Here is a 26,749-nt window from a genome sequence, read left to right as displayed (position 1 = left end):
GATGGCGTAAAAAGCAGGAGGATTCCATAGTAATCCAATGGTTTTGTGCCAGCATGACAACATCACAATGGAATAAATGCATGCAGAGTTGTATGCCGGTGCAGATGATATGATAGATTATTTATAATGCACTTAAAACCCAGAGGTTTCTAAGCGCGGACCCGGGGGATCGAACCTGTGTTGCTCCGTGTCGTCTTGATTCCTGGGCGACACAGAAGCCTTGAAACACTTGTGTATAGGCGCGTTATAAATGCCATATCATAAGGCGAGCACATTGCCCCTGAGCTATCCTACCGAGACGATGGGACTGGTCAAACCGGAAATCCTGCTCTGTGCTCCCTGTTCTGCCAGACAAAGCGAATGCACTATAGAGGAGAGGAAAAAGCATGTGGAAATATTGAAAGCATGCTTTTAACATGTGATTTTCCTCTATCAAGACACTGATTCCCATGATATTGAAGTCAGAAGCATGGAAATGGAAAGAGGAACGTTGGTTAGACTTATATAGACAGCCAGTCCTTCTTTCTCCCTTATCTCAGCTTCCTCTCAGCCTTATGTCTTTCACACCCAATACTGCCTACTACACTGGAAAAGTTATCTCCCCCATAGCTAAAATCACCAAACCCATTTACGGTTGCCCCCAATTGCAGTCATGTGCGCATGATGGCATGTCTTTCCTATTCCCCATTACCAGTTCCCGTTGGACGCCATTGGAGATTGGCGGAATTCTGCCATCATCTCTGCCCAACTTTTTGTGGAGGGCATTCCTCTATGCCCAAGAAGACCGGTTTCTTGGGAATGGGTCTCCAAACCCACAAGCCGGTGGAGCAGTAAAAGAGGTGGTACTGTAAGCAGCACCTGTTTTACCTTTGCTGCCACACTTGTAATGAGGGCACTAGTCTAGGCAAGCACAGAGCACAGGGCATACCAGTGTGTGTGCTACCAAATGTCTCAGAAGCCACACCCTGCAATTGCTACACACACCTTCCTATGAAGCCAGTTTAAAATGTAATTGTTTGTAAAATTCAAGAATTGTGTCTGTCGTATCTGAGCAAAACATAAGAGGTGATGGCCGGAAAGGTTTAGAAATAACTAACTCTGGCACTCGTTGGGCCTCATCAGTGAGGAGTAGCTTGGGTCTCTATGCCCAGCAGGCACGGGACCCACGTCTGGGCATACCGTCCCACTCAGGATGACAAAACAAAAACAAAGAGGTGATGGCTGGAAGGTTTAGAATGAATCTTAACCATATCATTGCTCTGGGCACCCTCCAGACCATTATTCTTCGCCTGCTAAGCCATTACTAAAGGGGAAAGAACATATGCAAATCAGGCTTGGTCCCACCCCAAAAGGGGCAGTCCAGCCTGCACTGCTTGGTCACATCCTTTCTGCACGACACTACAAGCATCCCCAGACATGTTTGGCCTTGTTGGGCCTCATCAGGGAGGAGTAGTTTGGGTCTCTAGGCCCAGCAGGCACGGGACCCACGTCTGGGCATACCCGTCCCACTCAGGGTGACAAAGCAAAAACAAAGAGGTGATGGCTCGAAGGTTTTGAATGAATCTTAACCTCTGGCATTGCTCTGGGCAACCCTCTACCATCGTTCTTCGCAAACCCGTCCCACTTGATGTCCTCAATGACATTTGTGATGTCATCTTTCTTGTCCTGGGTGTTAGTGTTAGCAGTGCACAGTGGTGCGGGCGGTTATGGTTGCTTAGCTTACCATAATGGGGGAATATGCAGTGTTTTTTGGTTTCACTGTGAAGTATAACATCCCTTTAACAAAGTTTTTTTACTTAGTGTACATATATATATATATATATATATGGCAGGCAACGAAAACAAATAGGCTAAACATGTGATGTCGTCAACGATGTCATCAGTGACATTTGAGATGACATCTTTCATGTTCTGGGTGTTAGTGTTAGCAGTGCACAGTGGTAATGGCAAGTAAGGGGGCTCAGTCTGCCATAACTGGCGAATTTCAGGGTTTTTTGTTTTTAATTTGAAACACAATGGGGAGGGCGAACTTTTTTTTTAGTGAAGTGCACAGGTTTTTCGTAGGGCAACTTAACCATAACGTTCCCTCAACAAAGTTTTTTTTGTAGTGAATTTTACAGGTTTTTGGGAGGGCAACGTAACCATAATGTCCCTGTAACAAAGTTTTTTTTAACTGAATGCCATAGGTTTTTAGTAGTATATATGCATCATAACATTACTTTAACAAAAATTTTCGACTACATTTATCGGGGTTCTAATAGTAACACATAAGCATACGACTGTAAAGGAACATTTGAAGTAACTGCCCACCTTTCGAAGAATTCCACATTATCATATGCTGACGTACAGCACGGGGGCGTGTTCGAACTGTCATACACACTTCACAATGACATGTGTAACTGGTTGATAGTGCGAAAGTACATTGGGTATTCTTGTAAGAACTTCTAACTGCACATTTTCCGGCGCAGAACTCCTCTATGCAAGTGTGCAACTCAATATAAGCAAGAGTGCATACCAACGTTTCTGGATCATTCACCCCCATTCCTCTCCAAAGTGTGGGGGATGAATGCCATTGGCAATCGAGATTTTACAGCAGTAATCCGTGGTGCCAAGAAAGAGGATTTTTTGTCTTCAACCGGAATGCCTCCGGCGTTCCCGGCTGAAGAAAACAAATCCTTTTTCAAGATGGCCACCATACAAAGGGAAGACAGGCATTGGATAGAAAGCCTTCTTCACTTTCCATTGCAGACTGCACAAAGCAAAAAAGAAACTGTGTTACCGTTATGGCAGCACCACATTTGTGTTCCTTGATAAATGTGTGGTTATGAGCAAGGCCTTTACCAGAAAGGCAGTCCCTGGTGGACATGACGACCTCAATGCAATGTTTTCTCCCTTGCAGTAAAGGCCAGTAGCCATATCCCGACATTGTGGCCACTACTCATACATAAAGGCTACCCCTCAGAGACGGAAGCTGTACCGTTGATTTGTTATGTAGATTACGACACTTGTTAAATATGAAAAGACTATCACATGCACAACACAAAGCTTTTCAGTGTTGGCAATGCCCTTTACATACATGTGTTGTACATGTACTAATTTTTTTCTATAAAAATGTGTGTAAAAAAAACAAAGGAGTAGTGTACTTACGTTGACATAAATTGCCAAACAAACTCTGTGATGGAAGCGCCATGACGTCAGAAATACTGGATGTAACACCATTACCACTCACCTTTCGACACATAATTTTTTAAGTGACACAGATCGAAAGGTGTGAAGATATGTGTATTGGGAGGGTGTAACCATATATTATTGTACAAACATTTCTGTGCATAGGGCATCTGGGTGACAGAAATTGGGCTAACGGTGACAGAAATTGGCCTGACGGCACTAATGCATATGATATGGGCCTGACCCTCCTATATCCAATGCAAGTGGTATGGAGTACCTTTCTCCATAACGTTCCTTGGCAGCTTAAACAAATGCGTCCATATGGACATACGTGCCGTGATGTAGCACCTACAAAAAAACACATTACGACCTGCAACGTAGCATGCCACATTGTGAAAACAGAGAGTACATTTGTAAAGAAAACATTAACATTTAAAAATGTGTCCAGTAGTTTTATTTCACAATAAACTCAGCGAAATCATCGCCCTATATAAATAGTAAAGTAGTTTTGTTTCGCAATGAACTGTGCGAAAAGATGGCACTATTCAATTTTCCAAAGAAGTATTAAGTTTGTCTCTTTGGTCAACAATGAGAATGTTAAAGGTCACATTGTTTTTTTCCACACACAGAAAGTAAGCGTTGCCGCCACAGTAGTCGTTTTCCTCCCACATTGATGTGCAAGACGACGTCAACCGCTGTGATCTACACCACCAGAAAGGATGGAATGTTACTTCTTATAGCGACAGCACCCTAGGGACACAGAGGGCCCACACGATAATCCCAGTGAATTATGACGCTCAGACAGCCGGTTATGAACAGTTGCATTTGACGGTTAAACAAGCCGTCACTGGGCATCTGTAATCCGTGACAATCACACTAGGGAAGGAAGTATCTGAGGAGGAAATGGGAATTAAAAGATGTATGAATACGCAACCTTTGGATAAACCACAGTTGTAATACATAACATTTTCAGTAAAAAATTAATTCAATAAGAGGAAATGTAGTGGGACCCTAGAGACGGCGACAATGTGCAATGTCCATAATTGGAAAAATAAATTGAACGGCACAGAAAGCTGGAACATCGTTATTAATAATACAATTTTTGTTTGGAAGTAGCTGTGCGGTGGAAGGGGAAATGAAACGTGTATCAGTGCACAAACTGTGCACAAAACAAAATTGTAACACATACCTTTTTTATGAAATATTATTTTAATTTGGGGAAATGTAGTGGCACCCTACAAACGGCGACAATGTGAAATGTCCATAATAGAAAAAAAATTGCAATAGCACATACAACTTGTAAATCATTAGGGAAAATATTTTTTTTTTTTACAAACTAAAACATAACGTCAATTCGGTATATAGGCGGAAAAAATACACTTACATGATGTGGAGCACCTCCATTGCATTCGCTGTAGTCAGACACTAGTGTAGGTGGAAGACTGCCTGTTCAGGAACTAATTTCTCATGGTCAGTGCAAACGTTTTTGAAGCATAACCTTATCAAACAATATGTTTTTCAAACGGTTACTCCCTACATTCTTTCTACTCTTTCCCTGTACCTCAAGGTTAATAAACAAGGGATCCTTATGGGTGTCAACAAATATGCGGTCGTACTGAGCTCGTGTTGAAAAGAGAAAATGCAGTGGCCTTCACTCCGAATGCAAATACATTCTCATTTTGCAACAACATATCAGCGGCTATTCATGAGAACCGCTACTTCCGTACACGTGCAGAAGGGCTGTGTGTACGAAATAGTACAGGTGGCTGGCTGAGATTTCAAACAGTAGGACGCCAGCCTGATCGCAGTAATTCTGTTTATGTATTGTGAAATGGACGCAGTAAATTCATTTCTTACAATGACTAGCAAGTCCCACTGTACCTTATGACAGTGCTGACAAGAATACTTTAATGTTTGACTTTCTACTACCATGTCTCATTAATGCTCACCTTTCGAAACAATGTTCCATAAGTGTTATAAGTGCATTGGTGCCTTCTTCGTTTAGGTATGTTAGGGCCGATGTCTGCGTTCAACAGAAAACAAAGTAAATATGGTGGACGTATCGAATGATTACGACGCACCTCCTGCTGTGCCACAACCAATCAGTGAAAGCACAACATGGTCGCGGGCAGCACACCACGGAATAGCCAATTGCAATCTTCTCCACGGAGCGAACAGGGAAGTGTGACCGTGGAGCGGACATAGATATCACACATTTTTAGAGACATACTTTTTGATCATTTTTAAGGGAACTACTGGATGGATTATTACAAAATTTGCAAAAGCACGCTTTTGCGCCCAAGCCCCTGCTACTGCCTCAAATTTGGTGCAAATCCGTCCAGCGGTTTGGCCTGTAGCCGTGTTGAAAGTTTTCCCCCATTCAGTCTATGGGGGAACAAAAACGTTTTGGGACCCCCCTATAACTTTGCCCCCCCCTGGACCAAACATCACCAAGCTTTGCAAAATAATTCAGAGTGGGCCATGTACTTTGTTTGCAAAGTTTGGTAAGGATTCGTCCAGGGGGAGCGAAGGTATAAGCAGCCCAAAAAGTGCTCTTCCTATGGAAACAGCAACTTAACCATAACTACACAGCCACTAACGTGGGTGTGTGTTCTAATGGTTTGCCATTCTATTTACACAGCATTGTTCTTAGGTAGGTTAATTCAAACCAAATGCACCAGAATGCACTCCCAGGACTGGGCACATGACATAGCAGCAGCGCACAAAATATTTTGCCTAACTTAGAATTTCCTACAAACCATGATCACAGTTAAATATTTCCCACTTTGAGACCAAGTGTGAGCTCAGTACGGAGGCAAGTAGGCATTGCCATTTTTTTGAGGCAGTTTAGGAGGCTTTTTCCACCAAGGTTCCTTTTTAATTATGAGCCAAACTCTGCACTTTAAACATATTTTCTCAAGTGCAATAGTCAATAACATCCACATCACCACCGCTTACAGAGCAATGATGTCAGACATAATTGGCTCATCTTGGACAAATAGCTTTCCCCCATCTCCTTCAGCTTTCTTATCTGACAAATGTGGGAAGACATCAAAGTAAACTGGACACCACTATAAAGTACTTTACAAAAATAAAAAATAAATACATGAATACATTACAGGACAAATTACAATGCTATTGTTCAGAGCTTCATCTTAGATCCACGGCTGCTGCGTTATTGAAGGTTCCCAGCTACCGTAAAGAGCGATTGGGAGGCAGAGCATTCTCTGTTGCTGGCCCAAAGCTTTGGAATACCTTGCCACTGGCTGCACGACACACCGTGTAGTTTGAACCTTTTAAGCGTAGACTAAAAACCCTTTGGTTCGCGTAATTTGACGTCTCCCTTCTAGTATCCTTTTGTGCCATGATGCCTTTGATGATAGTGTGCATTATAAATACATGATGATTGATTAATTGATTGATGAATGTGATATGGGAGTGATGTAGTGATGTCCCAGGTTGTTGACTTCTGAATTAGAAGATCTGCATCCCAATCTTGGCTTCCCTTCTTAACTGGAGCGGTGTGATCTTGGGCATATTCAATTTCCCTGTCCTTCAGTTTCCTCATCTCCACGTGTTGACTGTGATAGGGCATAGCCTGCCTTTCTCATCTATCACTGGTGGACTCCAGCGGAGTGAGTCCAGACATTGAAACTGGCGGTTGCTGGGCTGCCTCACATTCATTCGCTTAAGCTGGCAAGGCCAATTTTCCTCACCCCAGAGCTGTGCTCATTGGAACCCTCAAATCCAAGAGTTGACAACCAAGAAATGGTTCCCCTAATGGGTGAAATATTCCACAAATCTGGTTTCCGAGTTGGGGTTTATTCTCCACTCCTGCATAGCAGTGACATGGAGCCATGTGGTCCCCCCACCTCTTGGAAGTTGTGTGCATATTATTTTAAATAATATATTTGCATCAGTCATTGTGAATTTCTGACTCCATAGGCGTGTGCATTTCATTGTGTTGTAACCGCCAACGTTGAAGAGCAGCGCTCCCTTCCAAGCAATGGTTGCTTATTTGACCTGTCTCTCTGTTTTTCCTGCTTGCAGACCAAATCCTGGCACAAGCTGAAGACCATTGTGAACCTAACCTCCCTCATCAGCCCTTTCAAAAGCCGCTACTCCTGGGTGCAGTTGGCAGGACACACAGGTAAGGTTGCAAGTATTAGCAGTCCTTTGATCATGTGGAGCACTGCGATTCTTAGCCCAACCAAAAAATGGGTGTATGTTTTTTAAAAAGTGCACCCCAATATTGCCCGACTATGGGGCTTCGTAGTTCAGATATGGTTGCATGGAACCCTAAATGAACATGTTGCATTGTGTCAATACATCTCCATAGCTGTAAAACCCACCTGGCAAGTCCTGTTGTGTTCCCCTACTTGGTGTTTGTAATAGAAAAGGGACTAGGCTGATAAATTCCTACTGGTTAGAAGCAAAGGACAGGCCATGTGTGAGGGCAATGTGTAGTAAAAAAACACGCTGCGCTTTCACATGCGTGGGACATGATTCTCCGTTGTAACCCAGACTCCTATTTAGAAGGTTTCTATTTGCTCAACTTATTATAATCAATCTTCGCATGTTATTGGGTGTCCACCCATGGACGTGATTTAGGGGTTGCCAGAGGTCGCCCTTGCGACCCCTGAGGGCTCCCTTGCTGCCCAAGTGGTCTCCCTTGCTAACCCTAAAATGTCTCTCGGGCTGTGGCCAGTAGCATGTGGCTCTTTGGTTCTGGAGTGGATGGTTTTCTGATAGCTATAGTGGTAAGATAGCTCAGTGGGTTGAGCGCTTGCTGCTGCAATGTGTGTGTGATCTGCAGGTTGCAGGTTCAACTCCCGGCAAGGTCAACTCAGCCTTTCATCCTGCTGAGGTTGATAAATGAGTACTAACACAGGTTGGGTGATAGTGTATGTATATTTGTTCTATATGAAGCACTTAAGCGTAAATGCTATGTAAGAACACATCATTATCATTTGGTCTTGGAAGTCTGCTTGCATTCACATTCATTTGGTAATATGGGCCTATACGCACTGATATTAATGATACATATGGTAATCCATTCTTGTATGTAATGTATATCACTTTACAGTGATACCTTAACCATATTTTAGTAGTGTTCATAGAAACAAATGAGGGTAAGCAGAAGGCTTCCTCAAACAACATCAAAAGAGACATTTTATGGAAACAGATGAAACATCAATCTGACTATCCAACTGAAACAAAAGTTTCCAAGTCCCATGTCTAGGATCATGTAGGGTCAAGAGGTATGACCCAACTATTAACATCCTGGAACACCCGTGGATTTGCTCATCTATTTCAAGACGGTGACATACAGGATCTGAAAAGTACCTTTATCTGTCTGCAAGAAACGTGGTTAAGGGAGTTACCATCAAGTGACGGATACATGGTATTCTTAAACACATCAGGAAAAAATATGTTCGGACGTCCCTTTTCTGGACTGTTAACCATGGTAAAAAACTCATCAGGATGGGAACCGCTAAACATTCGAAACCCAAATTTGTTTGTACAGGCACTAACCCTGCAAACAGAAATTGAAGCAAAAGATGGGAAATCAACCAAACAACAACTGTTGTTGTTGAACACATACTGGAATCCTATGATGATCTCGGAGTTTGCTTTCATACAGACAGTAACAACGGAAATAGACAACTGCCATGCAACTTTTGTGGAACCATATATAATAGTGTGTGGAGACTTAAATTATACATGGTTCAACAAAGTAAAAGGGCGAAAGCCATGTGAGATACTCAAATGTCCATCAAAGTTTGCAGATCGAGGTACCAAATGGGAGTATCAACTAATGCTGCTACATTGTGTAATGCTGAATGGTTCAATCAGTGGCGATATACCCTCAGCAGACACGTGGCACCGAGGAGACACCGCAAAAACCCTTGATTACATCTGGGCCTCGGAAAGTCTTCATTTCCACATTACAAAGCTTTCAATAATAAAGTCGATCAAAAGCGATCACGATCCGCTGGTGCTATCATGGGAAAACCCAAATGAAAAGGGCCGCAAATACACACACCTCGATTAAGCATTAACAATGCTCAAAACAGACTGCGAATAAATAGTGAGCAGATTGACATCTTAACACTTGGGTATATTCAAACATTGAATCAGAACAAGCAAGTTGAATATATATATCCCTTCTGAAGAAATACACCTACACAAACAAGTCCAAAGCAAGAAGTATTTCTAATATTCACCCTTTCAGCCCAACATTATACGAGGCAAAGAAACAATTACAAAAGGATTTGAAGGAGATAAAGAAAGTTGGTGGATCAAATCTAAAGTCGTTGCTAAGGGAAAGATGACATCGATATCGCAATTGGCTGAAGTCATTCAATAGCATTCGAGTTCAAGAACAAGCCGAACTGATGCTTTGACTATTAATCCAAAAAGACAGCCATAACATCTGGCAAATCATAAATTCTGGCAAACTAAACCAGATGAGTGCACTATCAAACAGAGTGAATGCTGCATGTTGGGTAAAGCACTTTACAGCAGTATTTATCCACCATGAAGCCAATATGCTATCTGATCCATTGGTGGTAGGAAGGAGTTGGAATGTGATCGAAACAGCTGAAGATATTGAATTTGCAATTCAGAAACTGACGACCTCACGAGCCGCAGGACCTGATGGCATTTCAAATCAAATGCTAAAAGCAAACAAAGAAAATTGGGCAAAATTCCTTACAATATTATTTGAGCATATAGCCATGACAAAAAAGATTCCTGTCTCATGGACTAGTGCCGTGGTGGTACCAATTTTTAAAAAGGGAAGCCGTAATGACCGAGAGAACTATCGTCCCATTGCTTTGTTATACAGCATGGGGAAAATATTTGCCACCTTCCTTCAAAAAAAAATTGCATTATGGGCCAAAGGCTCACTGATACCAGATAATAGACAAACAGGTTTCACCAAAGGTGTCGGGGTTAAACTAAACCTGGTGCTATTAAACTTGGCCAAACTGAATGCTATAAGACAGAAGAAAAGGCTGTTCTTGGCATTCATTGACCTAAAACAGGCATTCGATAGTATAAACCGCCAACTCCTTTGAACTCCTCTGGACAAAACTAAAAAATTGGGGTTGCCCAAATCAGCTGTTGGCCCCACTAATGGCACTCTACTCAAATACCAGCATTCGAGTACGTTTAAATGCAGAAGGGGAACTTACTGAGGAAATACAAATCACCAAAGGGGTGAAACAAGGCTGTCCCCTAGCTGCCCTACTATTTAAACTCTTTATAGCTGATCGTTCAGTAGCATTAGAGCAAACAAGGTGCTTCCCCCAAAAGTGAACGGAAATCACCTAAACCACGTAATTTCTGCAGATGACGTGGTACTACTGGACAGTACAGAAATTGGCCTTCAAAGACTGCTGTCCTCTCTTCAAATTTATCTTTCAGTCAACCGGTTGACTATAAACGTGAAAAAATCGCAAGTCATTGCATTGGGTTTAAAAACAAACACCAAGAAACAATGCTATGTGGCATTTTGGTGAAATGACGTCTCTGGGTCCCCCCTGCTATCCGCCCTACCCCATGCCTCCTACCACTGCGTCCCCCACCTCCTACCCCTCACACACACACACATATGCACGTACATGAGCGTATTTTATTGAGTCAATCAAATTCAGTCGAACAAAATTAAGTATTTTGAAATGCGGTCTGTGAGATCACTGTATGACGCTGTACATATCCTACGACCACATGTGTGTTTTTGTGATGAAAGTGGATTTCACTGAGCAGATCAAACCGGTTGTTGTCAGCATTTTCTTGTTGAAGACCATTGGGCACTGTTAGCCAGTAACATCAATGCATCTTGTGAATGCTTTCTCTTCCTGGGGGCGGTAGATAGAAAGTGAAGGCAGTGCTCCTAGCTACCTCCGCTAATAACATCAGCAAATTGCAAACTGCACTAAACCGCGCCCTTAGAGCTGCCCTCACCATCCCCAGGAGAGAGCACATCTCCCAGGCAAGAAAAGATGCCCATTGGCTCCCAGTCAAAGAGCGCATAACCTTCAAGGCCCTCACAATCACGCACAGATACCTTGCCCAGACCGCCCCAGCCTACCTAGCTGAAAGAATACACCAGGCTCTGGGGCACAGACCAATATGCAACCAGTACTCACATAGACTCTCAGTCCCAACATTCAACAGAGCCAAAGCTGTTGGAACCAGCTTTGAAGTATAGCCCCCAAAGCATGGAACTCCCTTCCGCTGAATTTAAGAAAGGAAGAATCCCTCACAACCTTCAGAAAAGCTCTAAAAACGAAATTTGTTTAACTAAACCATTCCTTGCTGCACTTCACCCCTCATTGTTCCTCTGTAACCTTGGAACAACTGTCTACTCTGTCATTTTAATGTCTGTCTCCTATGTAACAAATGTCACAACATGCTTCAAGTGAATATTCTGTAACAGCGCCACAATGCCTCTGGGCCGCTGGGCGCTTTATAAATCCAAATAAATAAATAAGTGCTGAGGTCCTGCCTTGTAGGCTTGGACTGCACAGCATGTTGTTGGCATTAGCACATTTGCTTTCATGATTCAAGGTGCAGTTTCTGGGCCTTGAATCCTGGTGGGAGAGTCTAGGTCTCGGCTGCATAAAGAATGCTTCATGGCCTTGTAGATTCATGGTTGCGCTCAGTTAATTCTGCACACACAGTGAATGATTTTTCCGAACGGAAGCTACCAACAGCACATCATCAAAGCTCTCTTGCGCTTTTCCCTCTCAAACCCATGAACTAACCCCTCCCAAGTATAAATTAGAATAACATAACATAACATAACATCTAATGCAAGGAATGTGGTGGCAGCCTTCTCCCTCTGTAGCAACTTTGCATATAGACAGAAGGAGTGAAGATGTCTGCCATTGCAGATTTTAGGTTACCAATAGTCCTACAGTGGTCAATTGTCTCGCTTAGGTATCTAGGGCTGTATCACCGTACCCTTTGTGGGTCATGCGTAGCGTCTTGTAAGTAACGTTGTTTCCCAATGGGAGCCAGTGAAGGGACTCAAGTGTGTGTCGAATATGGTTAAACCGATTTTATGAGTATATTTTTGATTACTTTCTATAGGAGACAAATGTCCTTTGCGAACTGTTGCCGTACTCCAAGTGCGATAGTGGCCGAGTTTGAACTAGGCCCATCTTCTGTTAGAATCGCAGCCTGGGGGCAATTGTGCTGAGCATGTATGGTTGGGGGCATGTGTTCTTAGCAACGTTTTCAACTTTTCTGAGGAAGGTTCCGTGTCTTTGGTTCGCTATACTCTGGCATGCATGTCTTTGCTGCAATGCGCCAGACCCAGGTCTCCTCCACACAAGCCCAGTGCTCCTAGAAGCAAGCCCAAAACATGCCAACTCCCATTTTCGGACCTGTTTCCAAGGGGCATTGTGCGTTCCTGTTTTTGGGAGAAGACAAGGTCCCTTTTTCTTACAAAGTGGTCCGCCCCGTTCACCCCCTTCGATCTCACTGTGCCCGCCCCCTCTCAGCAAACACATATAGCCCCCACTTCTCTGTTGTGCACACACCATCATCTCCTACCATGACACACAGCCCTCATCCTGCCCCCATACCCCCCCCCCTCGACATTGCTGTGCTGTGTAACAACCCTGAGTATTGTCTCTCTGGATTAACACCCAGTTCAGCAAATGTGGAATGCCATTCATTGTATGAAAAAGTATGTTGTCCTGAAGAAGGCCATTATTAAAATGACTTTTGGGACAGAATATTCAGATTCACAACCATAAGGCTGAAGCACAGTGTATCAGCATGGTTGTTTGATTTTATGGGCCTCATTCCGAGATTGGAGGTAGTAATGGTGCTATTTGCACCATGACTGCCTCCAATAACGGTACTGGCACCGGTCTCGTTCAATGGGGACTTACCGGTGTAGTCCGACCTTTGCGGGACCGGTAAGTCCCCATTGAAAAAACCATTCCCCCATTCCCATTTGAGCCCCCACAGGGCTCAATGGGAATGGGAAAGTAGCTAATAACGGTACTGCAATTTGCAGTACCGTTATTGGCGCTGATTTCCCTTAACGGGTCCCGTCCATAACACCTGGTCAGACCAGGCGTTAAAGGAGGGACCCGCTAAGGGAACTCGTAGTAGGGCGGTAAGGGATTGCCGGCACCGGTCTCCTTACCGGTGCCCGGTATCCCTTACCGCCCTACTCGTAATGAGGCCCTATGTGTTAACAAAATGTGGCACTGCAATGATGCATGTAATGGTGGCATTGTGATTGTGCTCTCGAAGGCAAGGAGTGGTCATGCAAGTAACAGTGTATGCATGCTATGTTATCCATGTGATTGTATCATTTGGCTCGTAATAACACCCATGATCTGTAGAGGTTTTAAACTGTACTTAATATTAGCAAAAAGTACCTGTTCTCCAAACGGGTTCTGTGGACAGACATGACAACACTCTCATCAATTGTTGAAAATCAATGATGCTGGAGGTCGCGCTTCTGATCCACCTACCGCTTGATGTGATTTGCACCCTGAAGTACACTGTGCTGAGAATGGGCGTGTGTGGCTGGCTGACAGACTTGTGAGATGACATTAGGGGAAGGCGAGAGTTGTTGTGCTGCAGCATACTGGGACCTCTGTGCTCTCTCCCCATCTGTCGCCTCACCCTGGCATGGTGCAGTTCGTTGCGGTGCATTGTGGTGCAAACATCTCGGAAGACGTGCATTCTATGGACTTGAAACGTGGTTTTGTTCCTTGTGCCAAGACCGGTCCTTCTACAACCACAATGATGTTTTGCCAATTTCAGGCAACCGTCTCATATGCGAAGGTGCTAAAATCCGGGGAAAGGGGTGGGATGTCCACATGTCATGTAGCCAGTAATGTCTAGAATAGAAGGTCCTAACAGGTAACTGTGAACAATTTGGTGCAGGTTGGTGAAACGGTCTGGAATTGCATAAGGTACAACGCTTTGCCAAGCCACAAACCCACACATTTCGACTTTTGTTGAAATCTGGGGAGAGGCCTGGGGTGTCCAAATGTCATATAGCCAGTAATGTCCGCAGGTGCTAACAGGTAACTATGCAAAATTTGGTGCAGATTGGTGAAACAGTGTGGAATTGCATAAAGAACATTTTTTGACTTTTATAAATATAGGTTTTCTGCTGATCTGCACCTGTTGATTCCACTTAGTGACATGTGCATGAAAGGAATTATAATAGTGCAGAGAGTACTGCTTGTATTGAGGGGGAAAGCATTTCTTTCGTATAACACTGAGGGGCAGATTAGTGACTATATTATGCTATGAAAGAAATATTGAATAAATAGTATGTGCTTTGGATTAAATACACAAATGCACATTGAAATGTTACCCAACCCTGAACTTTGTCGGTCCTTTGAAACTATTATGATTCCTTGTGCATTAGGGTTAAATTCCAGGCCCCCCCATTGTTCTGTGATTATGGGAATAATTCAGACATTGGAATCATGAAAGGCATTTAAAAAGTCTCTAAATAATTTCTGAAGGTTTCTCTTGGTGTCTGTGACGTCATATGTCCAACAAGCAGAAGTGCCCCAGAGCTGGAGTTGGCCTGCCATTGGATTGTGTAATTGTGATGGTAGCTGGAGTTGGCTTGCAATTGGATGGTGTAATTTCGGTAGTAGCTGGGGTTGGCCTGCCATTGGATGGTGTAATTGCAGTGGTAGCTGGAGTTGGCTTGCCATTGGATGGTGTAATTGTGGAGGTAGCTGGAGTTGGCCTACCACTGGATGGTGTAATTGTGGTGGTAGCTGGAGGGGGCATGCCATTGGACGGTGTAATTGTGATGGTAGCTGGATTTGGCTTGCCATTGGATGTTGTAATTGCAGTGGTATCTGCAGTTGGCCTGCCATTGGTTGGTGTAATTGCGGAGGTAGCTAGAGTTGGCCTGCCATTGAATGGTGTAATTTAGGGTGGTAGCTGGAGTTTGCCTGCCATTGGATGGTGTAATTGCGGTGGTAGCTGGAGTTGGCCTGCCACTGGATGGTGTAATTGCGGTGGGGGCTGGAGTTGGCCTGCCACTGGATGGTGTAATTGTGGTGGTAGCTGGAGTTGGCCTGCCACTGGATGGTGTAATTGTGGTGGCAGCTGGAGGGGGCATGCCATTGGATGGTGTAATTGTGATGGTAGCTGGAGTTGGCTTGCCATTGGATGGTGTAATTGCGGTGGTAGCTGGAGGGGGCATGCCATTGGATGGTGTAATTGTGATGGTAGCTGGAGTTGGACTGCCATTGGATGGTGTAATTGCGGTGGTATCTGGAGGGGGCATGCCATTGGATGGTGTAATTGTGATGGTAGCTGGAGTTGGCTTGCAATTGGATGGTGTAATTTCGGTAGTAGCTGGAGTTGGCCTGCCATTGGATAGTGTAATTGCGGAGGTAGCTGGAGTGGCCTACCACTGGATGGTGTAATTGTGGTGGTAGCTGGAGGGGGCATGCCATTGGATGGTGTAATTGTGATGGTAGCTGGATTTGGCTTGCCATTGGATGGTGTAATTGCGGTGGTATATGCAGTTGGCCTGCCATTGGTTGGTGTAATTGCAGTGGTAGCTGGAGTTGGCCTGCCATTGGATGGTGTAATTGCGGTTGTAGCAGGAGTTCGCCTGCCATTGGATGGTGTAATTGCGGTGGTAGCTGGAGTTGGTCTGCCACTGGATGGTGTAATTGCGGTGGTAGCTGGAGTTGGCCTGCCACTGGATGGTGTAATTGCGGTGGAGTCTGGAGTTGGCCTGCCACTGGATAGTGTAATTGCGGTGGTAGCTGGAGGTGGCCCTCCACTGGATGGTGTAATTGTGGTGGTGGCTGGAGTTGGCCTGCCACTGGATGGTGTAATTGCAGTGGTAGCTGGAGTTGGCCTTCCACTGGATGGTGTAATTGCGGTGGTTGCTGGAGTTGGCCTGCCACTGGATGGTGTAATTGCGGTGGTAGCTGGAGTTGGCCTGCCACTGGATGGTTTAATTGTGGGGGTAGCTGGAGGGGGCATGCCATTGGATGGTGTAATTGTGTTGGTAGCTGGATTTGGCTTGCCATTGGATGGTGTAACTGCAGTGGTGTCTGCAGTTGGCCTGCTATTGGTTGGTGTAATTGCGGTGGCAGCTGGAGTTGGCCTGCCATTGGATGGTGTAATTGCGGTGGTAGCCGGAGGGGGCATGCCAGGGACTGCCACTCATCTCAGGGTGTTATGCATGTCTCCCCTCCATGGCTGTGCACTGGCAGTAGAAAGGAAGGGTCCGACGGCAGAGGTGGCCAGCGTTGTGGACCACTTCTCCGCCTTCCTTGACTAGATGTTCAGAGAGGCATATCACACGTGGTATGGCGAGAAGGAGGGGAGCATATGAGGATTGCGTAGAGGCCATTCCTCCAATCACCATTGCTTGCATAGCTCCCTGCGGTGCCATTGGCTAAGTCTCAATCTCAGCGAAGTCCATTGGTTGGCTGTATCTGAGGTTGGGGGAAGGGGAAATACGCTAAATACCTTCAAGGTCGACCTTCCTTTTACAGATCAAACTGTTGCTCACCTTGTTGTTCCAGTTATCAGTCGGACCAACAGCTACAGCTTCTCTCTTGTTATGCCATGACGTGTCATAACAACCTGAATAGGGATTAAAAGAAAATCCTGAAAGATTCCTGACCCAAGACCCTGAGATCCTCAGCAGGGAATTCTGTGGGAATTTCCAAAGCCCACCATGGCCTTTTTACTTACGTGGCAATTGGTCCAAGACTGTGCCCGTTGGGAAGGTTGCGTGTTCTGGCCCACTGCATAAATGCGGCAGCTTTGCCCGTCTTCCACACAAGCTGCGCCTGGATGGGCCCGGGCTAGGGAATTTTCGCAGGCTGCTGTTCAAACAGGTTTTCTAAAGTGCTGAGCTCCTTCAACCCTCATGGAACATTGTGTCCCTGGATCCTGCAGGCGTAGATTAGCCGTTTCTGTTGTATCACCCGGAGCAGCATGTTCAGGTAAGTCCCTGGCTTTCAGCCTTGGATTCCTGCTCAATGATTAACCAGTTCCTTCTGCTCCGCAGGAACAAAAACGCACAGGCATGTCCAAACTGGGCCTCCTTCGCAAATGCCACCTTAGGCTTGCAGCGGATGCATGTCACGGCACAGCGGTTCCTGTTATGCAATCTCTTTTCTAGTTTAATGTGCGTAATGCAGCCAACAAGAAAAAGAGAAACGACAAAATCCATAATGCATCTCATCCCCTACATTCGCCTCCCCCTGCCCCCCCATTCGATTAGACTCTATAGCAGGGGTCTGATAACTTTGGCTCTCCAGAGGGTCTGGACTCCAACTCCCATGGGTCCTAGTCAGCATACTCAGTAGTGAAGGATCATGGGATTTATAGTCCAAAACATCTGGAGAGTCACAGGTTGGAGATCCCTGCTCCAGAGCAAGGGTGCAGAACTGGTTTTGCCAGAGGGGCGGTTGTACCTTACAAGCTTCCTACAGCGGGTTGGATTGTTAATGTGGGGTGCAGGAATGTGCAACAACACCGCCTGATCCCCTTCCTCTGCATTTTGTAGTAACCCTGTAGGGGAAAGAAAGAGGCACACTTCTTGTCTTCATTGCCATTTATACTTTAAATTCTGCAGTACATATTTTGCACTGTTAGCATTTCCTGGGAAAATCCTTGCCACCCGCACCCAGCTGTAAGACCCTTACAAGATAGTGGGCATAGGGCACACATTTATGACAGCTTGGGTCCACAACATATGCCAGCATTGCCCGTGAACACCCAACGCCCACCCTTACAACTGTGAAACACTTCCATGACACTGGGCACAATCCATGAGACATTCTTTAGAGTTGTGCCAGGAGGCCCAATGTTCTCTAGCCAAGGAATGTGTTGCCCGGCAGAATTAGATGCCTATTTCTTACTTCACAATTTTGCAGCAAAACCAAAACTTTTAACGTATCTCTGCTCGTCTCACACTTTCTGACAAGACATTCCCCAAGAAATTAGAAGTAATGCTTGGTGATTATGAAAATTGAGAACATGGCGACAACTTCATGATGTCTAGTTTTCTTCACCACCACCTACCACGCCAGCGGCGTTGACAGGGTAGGGCCTGAGCGGGCAAGGCGCCCCCAAATCTCTGTCCCGCTCAGCAGCACTGTGTGGGCATTTACAGATGTTAATGTCACCGCGGTGGGCCCAACTACATTGGCTTCAGGCTCCACTTGTTAGACAATCCTGGCTAGGCCTCTGCGACCATGCACAGTAACTGGAGTGCAAGTGCAAGCCGGCTACCGCGAAAACATAAGTGGGAAAGGAAGGGCAACCCCCCCGCAGAAAAAATGGGGAAACGATTGAGACCCTACACTCCCCGCCTCCCTGCAATGGAATTTGGAGTCAGTAAGCACAAAAGCCCCAGACAGAAGCGGGAGAGAAAAATGTCTCCCACCCAAGCTCACCCTCCACCAGACTAAGGAATCAGGGGACTTTCCTGGGCAGCGCAGAAAGCCAGGAAACCTGGCTATTGAACCAATCTTAGCTTACTGAACTGCTAAAGCCATGTTAGCATAAGTTCACCGGCGAAAGATGTAAATTATGTGTATGAATGTATTGTATGATTTTCTACTTGTTAATAACCTGTATTATCTGTACGCTGTATTAAAGTATGACCAATGCCAAAGCTGTCTGTAACCACGCTGTGATAACCCAGGGTCTGGGCATGTAACAAATAAATAAAGTAAAAAATAAATAAATAAATAAATAAATAACTAAATAAATAAATAAAAAGGCGCAGCAAAGGAGTTCTGGGTGGGGAGGGGCTCAGGGTGAAGGGCAGGTCTCCAAGTAGTCAAGGGTCTCTTAGGCTGCAGGGCGAGGCTCCGGGCGGGCAAGGGACACTCAAGCGGCAACGTCAGTCACCGGGCGTGTAAGGCTGAGCAGGACAATGGTCTTACGGATCCAGTGCCATTCATATGCCATGAATGAAGGGCTCACTTCTGTGTTGCTAGCCCCCTATTGGCACAACACATGCGCAACATGCCAAGTAAGACCTACAGACATGTCGTGCATGCGCTGAGCCAATAGAGAACCAGTAAAGGTTCACGGGTAATAAGAATAGGGATTTCCAAAATTAATGTTCCTGATACTGTATCATTGTTAGGTTACATGCTCACTGTAACCATGAGCTAAGTAACCCTCCTGTAACTAAGACAATTTCGTGCAACAGCGACTCCATGCCCTTGGGCTGCTAGTGCACTCTACAAATCCAAATAAATACATAAATAAATAAATAATTAAGTGCAGCCGCTTCCGCCCATGTTCCATTATAAAAGTCATCAGCTTTGACAAGCAACTATAAAGGACGTGGCAAGCCGCATATGTTGTGCACGTGTGGATTAGAGGAACAAGAACAGAGCGAGCAGTAAAATAACACATGCTTTATTTAAAACACAGCAGGTGTGATACTAGAAGTTCTTCTGAGCAGCCATAACGGTGGTCCTCCAGGGGGATGTGACTTTTAACTTGGCACGTGACGGGGAGGATCTTGACATTCCCCATTTCTACTGCACCTGCTTTCTAGATTTGACAGGGTTGGACTGCAGAGAGAGGAAGAGCAGGGTGGCAGAAAAGCAAAAGGAGGAGCAGAGAGCAGATGAAGGAAGAACATTCTTGGAAGGCGGAATGTGCCTCTTTTGTCAAGTCATCAGTAAATTAGGCTAGTTCAACACTAAAAGGAACCCTAGCTACTCCTCACTGCTGAGGCCCAACAAGGCTGAAACTTCTCTGGGGATGCTTGTGGTCTCGTGCAGAAGGGAAGTGACCAAGCAGTTCGGGCTGGACTACCCCTTTAGGGGTGGTACCATGCCTGATTTGCATATAGTCTTTGCTTTTTTGTAATGGCTTGGCAGGTGAAGAACAATGGTAGAGGGTTGCCCAGAGCAACGCCAGAGGTTAAGATTCATTCAAAACCTTCCAGCCATCACCTCTTTGTTTTTGCTTTGTCACCCCGAGTGGGACGGGTATGCCTAGACGTGGATCCGTGCCCGCTGGGCCTAGAGACCTAAGCTACTCCTCACTGATGAGGCCCAACAAGGCCGAAACATGTCTGGGGATGCTTGTGGTCTCGTGCAGAAGGGATGTGACCTAGCAGTTCGGGCTGGACTGCTCCTTTTGGGGTGGGACCAAGCCTGATTTACATATGGTCTTTACCCTTTTGTAGTGGCTTGGCAGGCGAAGAACAAGGGTCCGGAGGGTTGCCCAGAGCAATGGCAAAAAGTAAAGGTTCATTCAAAACCTTCCAGCCATCACCTCTTGTATTTTGTTATTTCAACACTAATGGCAGTCTGTTTATCGGTGTGTGGAAAACCACTTAGAACAGCTTCTTCTTCTTACCATGCGGTTAATAAAAATAAAGAATAAAATAAAATAAGAAAGCATTTGACTGTCACTAGATGGGATAAGTGTCACAACTTTCCCTTAATCCCCTTTAAACCTCTCTCCCCTCCGGGCGAGTGTGCGATTCCCACAGAAAGGCGCCCTCTGTGCACAGAGACCCTTAGGCCGTGAGGGCGGGCCGTAAGTAGCCGAAAGATCAGGATATTCATCTATATTTTTTTTACAAGCTTTATTTTCTTTTCTTCTTCAAACAATGACGACAATATGAGCAATCCCGCTTATCCAATATAAACATCTCTCCAGCCAATGACCAGAATCCGCTAATTATGCCACCTGATGATTCTAGTAATTAAATATCCCTGGATGACCAGGTGACGAGAGAATACTTCACGGGGAGGAAGAGCCCAGGAGATGAACCAGGAACTGCTTCCTACTGCTTCCGTTCAGGGTCAGGATGGTAGAAGGCAGCCATGCTTATTCCCAGGTCCTGGTGCATCTCCATTCCTTTGAGTGGGCGCCCTTGCCTCTCATGGCCATGTAAAGGGCATGCAATGTCTCTCTGGCCCAATGATAGGGCATTTCCTTTCACCGCAGACCTGTTGTGCCGGCTTCTGGTGTGGTGGTAAGGCAGCCTTGGACTTGCTAAATTGGAGCCTCCATTCTCCGACTTAAAATTCGGATTGCTTATGACGACAGTCAAGGTTGTACTAACAGACACTAAAGAGAGTATTATCCCTCCTCGTAAACCCACCCTCTTGCTTACTCTCATTTCTTCACCTGAGAGAGATATTTCTGGAGGACACAGCCTCCTGGATACCAGACCTCCAGGATTAAGATGAGGGCCTGTAATGATCCAACGAGTAGATGAGGATTGACCGGCACAGAAAACAGGACATTTTGGGGTAGCGCTGTTAGTTGCGCTCTGATTGGAGGTTAGAGTTATGGATGTACCGAAGTTCGGCTTTGAGTATTTGGCTGAATTAGCTATTCAGCTCCAGACTAATAATTTCTTGCTATTCGGCTCCAAGCCACATCCTTTGCCTTCTCATATTAATGCATTGCAACACCTCAGATAATAAAATATGAAGTGCAGATTACAAAAGTGAATGGAATTAAACAGTGTCTGAAAGTAATCCTGATTAAATATAAGTCAAAGGTCCATATGCTTGTGTGCTGGAGAAAAGAAGTGGTGAGGATAAGTCAGAGGCGAGCATGGATTGTTCCTATGGGAATTGTTGATGGAGTCATTTTAATTCATAACAGGTGGAGGGCTGGAGTAGTCAGTTATATATCAGGCAGAGTGACATGTCCACTCTTAAGAGGCCTCTCAGAGGAACCTCATTTTAGGATTTCTCTCCAGTTTTCCTGTCAGCCAGTCAGTCAGGGGGGTTACAAAGCGATAGGTGTGTGGACACTGCATGGGTAGAGTTAGGCTCTGTGGGTGAATTTGGTAGGAATGGTGGATGTCTGGCAATCAGAAAGCTTTCTAACAGGCGGACTAATTCTTCTAGGTCAATAGGGCTGGGGATGAGTCAGTTACATGTCAGGCAGTGAAAGATACAGCAGACGTTTCCCAACCTGTCTCGGGAGGATAGCTCAGGGGCAACACGCTGGCCTTGGAAGCAAGGTGACCTGGAGCAACACAGGTTCAGTTCTCGGGTCTGTGGGTATTAAGTGCGTTATAAATAACCAATTGAAAAAAAAAACACATTGGCTTCATGGGGGAACTAGTTTATTTGGGAATCTCTTGAATAACATTATAGGCTAGTTTGCCCCAACAGGAAAGGTGTGAAACACGAAAGACATTTATTGTGTGCACAGAGACAGAAAGCACGGTATGTCCTTGCACTGTGGGATGGAGGGTTGAAGCGTGATAAGGGAAAAAGCATTAGAGGCGTGCATACCTTTGTGTGGCAGTGGTGGAAGGAAGTGTAGCAAGTGGACTCAGATTTTGTGGAACTGAGTGACTGCCCAACAGGCGAGTACGTTCTCAGAGCTTTCAGGGGTTTGGGGGTACGTGCGAGATTGCCTCTGATCCATGCCTGGGAGAGTCCTCGCCCATGTTTGTTGCATCAGCGGGGGAATCCCCTCTTTCAGGATGGTGGGGAGATGGAGTAGGGTCACCTGGCGTGTACCCTTGATTTGTGTCCTGCAGGAGCGAACATGAGCCATTTGTACATGTCTGTGTGAGCAGGAACGAAGGCTTGCAATTCACTTTCCACCAGAGCCAGGGGCGTTGCTAGGGGGGGGGGCTAAGGGGGCTATAGCCCCTGATCTTTTGGTTGTAGCCCCGGATAGAATCTCAGGAGCTACAGCCAAAAGACTAGCTAGCCCCGAGTCCCAACAGTTCCCACATCAGTTTAGCCCCGGGTCTTTTCCAGACCTAGCAACTCCCCTGACCAGAGCTACCTTGCAACTCGCCAGAGATTGCAAAGTGTGTGATTTGCAGTGGCACTCACTTGTAAGTTGCAGTAGCTGTTGTATTCCCTTCAGCCCAGCAGTTTATTTTCAATAAATAGAAATGCATGAAACTTAAAACACATTTAAAAGAGTACTTGTTTTTTTAAAGTGTATTTTTCATACTTACAACATGCTTTATTAAACAACCATTCTGCTTTTTCGGTTTAGGCCGAATGCATGGAGAACTATTCGGCCGAACACTAAATAAGCTATTTGGTACATCCCTACTTAGGATCAGATGCATTGTGGGCTTTGTAGTTTTTCTTTCTTGATGCTTTGAAAATATGAAACAACAGAAAAAGTCTGCAGAATATTGTGTGACTACTGCTAAAATCTTGACTTTCATATCCAGGAGCAGTTGTAATTAAAGTGCGCTCTCGCGGTTTTTTGCACAGCGTAGGTGGCAGCCATTTCCAAATCATTTTGGAGAATGTGGGTCTAATGCCCCCTGAAGCATTATCAGTAGGAGTCTGTAGTGGCTGCCCTCACATGGATGCCGTGCTGCAAGTCCAGGTTTTCCCTGTGAGCATTAAAATTGTGTAGACCCCCAACTGAGAACGAAAATAATACAGTCTGGATTTTGAAACCTATTTATGAAAAAGTACAGCCTAGCCTGTAAATGTTTCCTGCAAATGCAAGCTCGCGTGGGCATGAAACAGAGCCTGCAGCAAGGACAGAATGCAAATGGCTTGCCTTACAGCGGCATGCTTCATTCCTGAGCTTTAACGCCACTGCTGATTCTGGACTCTGGAGTCCCAACGGTGCCAAAGCGCTATGCTCTCTAAACGTCACTGGTATTTGACTTCGGGTCCCTGCTATTGCAGATTACAGATTCACAATGGAAAGCCAATAGGGCTGGGCTAGTGTCAGTCACATGTCAGGCAAAGGCCTGCCTCTGGCCTAGTCAGACAGGACTGTATAACAAGTGGGGCCTGAAGCTGATGTAAGTGGGCCCACCGCAGTGACATCGACATCTGTAAATGCCCACACAGTGCTGCTGAGATGGGCATTTACAGATTCTGGGTTGGCCTTGCCTGCTCAGGCCCTACCCTGTCTACGCCTCTGGGCCTAGTCCTACCAATTCCTTTCAGAGACGTGGCCTGTCCCGGGTCCCAAGACCGCCTCTCCATTCTCTCATTTCCACGCCTGTGTGAGGATGAACACCTGAAGAGGCTTCAGGGAATGGCTGCTTCGGTCAGCAGTTGCCTAGGACGGTACCAAGGCTGGAAGGTGTCCGGTGATAAAGCCGGCGAAAGGCCGAAAATGCTGTTTAAAAAAAATCACTTTTCAAAGCATATATATGTGGGGGTTGGTTTAGGGTAATTATATATTGTAAGGGGAGTATGGAGGGGTTGCTCGGGGGTCTCCCCCACATATAAATGTGTTGAAAAGTGCAAAGAAAACCTTGTTTTTTTCCGGCCGCGGGATTTTTCCAGCAGCCATATTGCATAGACCCGGGTGGAAGGAAGCAGGGTAGTGGGGGTGAAGTAGACGGAGCATGGTAGCCACGCCCGAATTATTTCAGACATCACTAGAAGCAAATTGGAGTTTCTCTTAAGGTTGGGAAGGAAGGGGGAGTTATTGGAAGACCAGTAGAGTTTGTGTTCACTTTCCAGTTTGAAGTTAAAGTATGCAAAAGACCGGGGCTGTACATTTGAATAGTGGCCCTCTGTTACGGATGAAGATGAGGTTGTAAATTGAACAGAGGTATGACTTGTGGGCCTGTTGTCCCACTTCTGGCTGATGGTATAGATGGCTTCCAGAACGCAGGTCTATTCATGTAACACAATCAGTGGTCGAAGTGGTCGGGGGCGGTCGGGAGCAGTGCTCCTCTACTTTTTTAAATAACATTTTACAGCTCCTATACTTTTATTTAAAAAAGAAACCGTACCGTTCCAGAATGGTTTTTAACTGCCATGGGTTTCCCCCCCAGTGCCAAGGCCTTTTTTGGTGATTTCAGTATTTCACCATGCAAAACCTTCTAACATTTTCTCCTTCATTAAGTGTAGGAAGAAGTTGAAACTTGCACTTTTAGTGCAATGCACTGAATGTTCCCTTACACAGCAGGTGCAAGTGTTTGGGGGGGTGTATTGTGTGTGGGAGGGGACGTGGTGATGGGGTTTGTGGGAGTGGCTGCAGGCCAGCAGGGAACATAATTCCACTACTTCTTTTCGTACACTTCGACCACTGAACACAATTATACTTAAGTTGGGTCGGGCACTCAAGGGACAGCCACGGAAGTTGACTGCGGGTGGGCCAGATGCGTTGCCATCACCTGAGTTCCCTGACTTGTCCAGCCGCTGCATTTTGGGCAAGTTGGATGGTGTGAAGTTCAGACCCTCTGAGGTCTTGGAAAAGAGGCCTGCAGTAGTACCGTCTGGAGAGCACAAAGGCGTGGTTTGCGGTTCTGAAGCTATTTTGTGGAAAGATCGGTTTCCATTTGCTTAAGACCTTAATGGAACCGTAGCAGGGTAAGCAAAGTTCCCTTACCTTTACAACATGGGCGGGCAGGAATCACAAACGTCTCCAGATATAGAAGGTTCTTACTAGGGTCGAAGAAGTATTGGAAATTGGACCTTTCTGAGCCAGGGACTCAATGATTTCCTATGGAATTTGGATGTGTATGTCCATTCCTGGGGGCAGTGAATGCGGCAGACCTTCTTCTTGGTGATGGAGATTGAGTTACCGAGGTCACTTAGCCCTCCCGCTTGTGGATACGCTGGCAGATCAACACACAGCTGCCAACAGGTCGGGATGTCATTTGTTACATTGTCAGCAAAACTGAAGGGTGATGGTTGGAAGGTTTTGAGCCCAGCACAGCCACCAGCATTGGTCTGGGCACCCCTCCACGCCATTGTGTCTCAGCCTGTCAACCCACTTGAGAAGGGCAAAGATCTGTGCATCTCAGACCTGGTCCCACCCCAAAAGGGATAGTCCATCCTGAACGTCTACGTTATTCTCCTTCGGAGCAAAATCATAAGCAACTACAGATATGTTTCAAGCTCACTGGCCATCATCAATGAGGTGTAGCTCGGGTCTCCCGGCCCAGCAGGTGTGGGAGCCACATCTGGAAATTCCCATCCAACTTGGGGTGACTTTAAGCAAAAGTGAAAGGTGATAGTTGGGAGGTTTTGAAAACTTCATAATCACAAGCACTGCTTTAAACAACCTTGCCTGCCATGGCTTTTTAGACTGCCAAGCCTGTACAAATGGTGAAAGACCATATGCAAATCAGGCTTGGTCCCACGCCCAAGGAGGGCAGATTGTTTCGTTAATGTGTTGCAGTGCCATTTCATCGTGTGCATGAAGCAGCATGTAGGTGTGATGCTCCTATTTTACATATGCGCCTACAAGTCCCAGCATGCATATTTTTGTTGGCAGAAAAAGGCCAGACCTAGTTGAAGCTGTTGTGGTGCCACCTGGCAGCAGCACACACGCATTGTGGTGGCAGCCAGACACACGCTTTGTGTATAACTGCATCCCTTCAACCAAATTCAGGATCCATTGTGGACCTCCTTTAAATTAAAGGCATAATGATAGGTGCAACGTGCTTTGGGGTGGCATTTTCGGGGACTCAGGGTAAAAGAAGTGCAGTGCTAACTCCACTGTGGGATGTTGAAGTGGAGACCCCACGTGGTTCATAAACAGAAAGAGTGCTGTTGGGAAGCATGAGTGCAAAAGGTAGCAGTGATTTTTCATCACAGTGATGTGCATATTATGTTGCACATTACCGCCACGTCCA

At 45.7% G+C, this 26,749-nt stretch overlaps 1 protein-coding gene across 2 annotated transcripts in view; it reads left to right on the top strand.

The window, feature by feature from the left end:
* ITPKA (inositol-trisphosphate 3-kinase A) overlaps positions 1 to 26,749 on the top strand; it is a 716,275-nt gene that overhangs the window by 281,992 nt on the left and 407,534 nt on the right. For both annotated transcript variants that reach the window (XM_069638830.1, XM_069638829.1), the window contains exon 2: positions 7,219 to 7,318. In XM_069638830.1, coding sequence (XP_069494931.1) covers positions 7,219 to 7,318 — 100 coding nt within the window. The remainder of the gene's footprint in view (positions 1 to 7,218; positions 7,319 to 26,749) is intronic.

The sequence above is a fragment of the Ambystoma mexicanum genome, chromosome 14 (assembly GCF_040938575.1).
Source record: "Ambystoma mexicanum isolate Mex_15411 chromosome 14, UKY_AmexF1_1, whole genome shotgun sequence".
Classification (NCBI taxonomy): domain Eukaryota; kingdom Metazoa; phylum Chordata; class Amphibia; order Caudata; family Ambystomatidae; genus Ambystoma; species Ambystoma mexicanum.
This window is presented reverse-complemented; position numbering and strand designations above follow the sequence as displayed.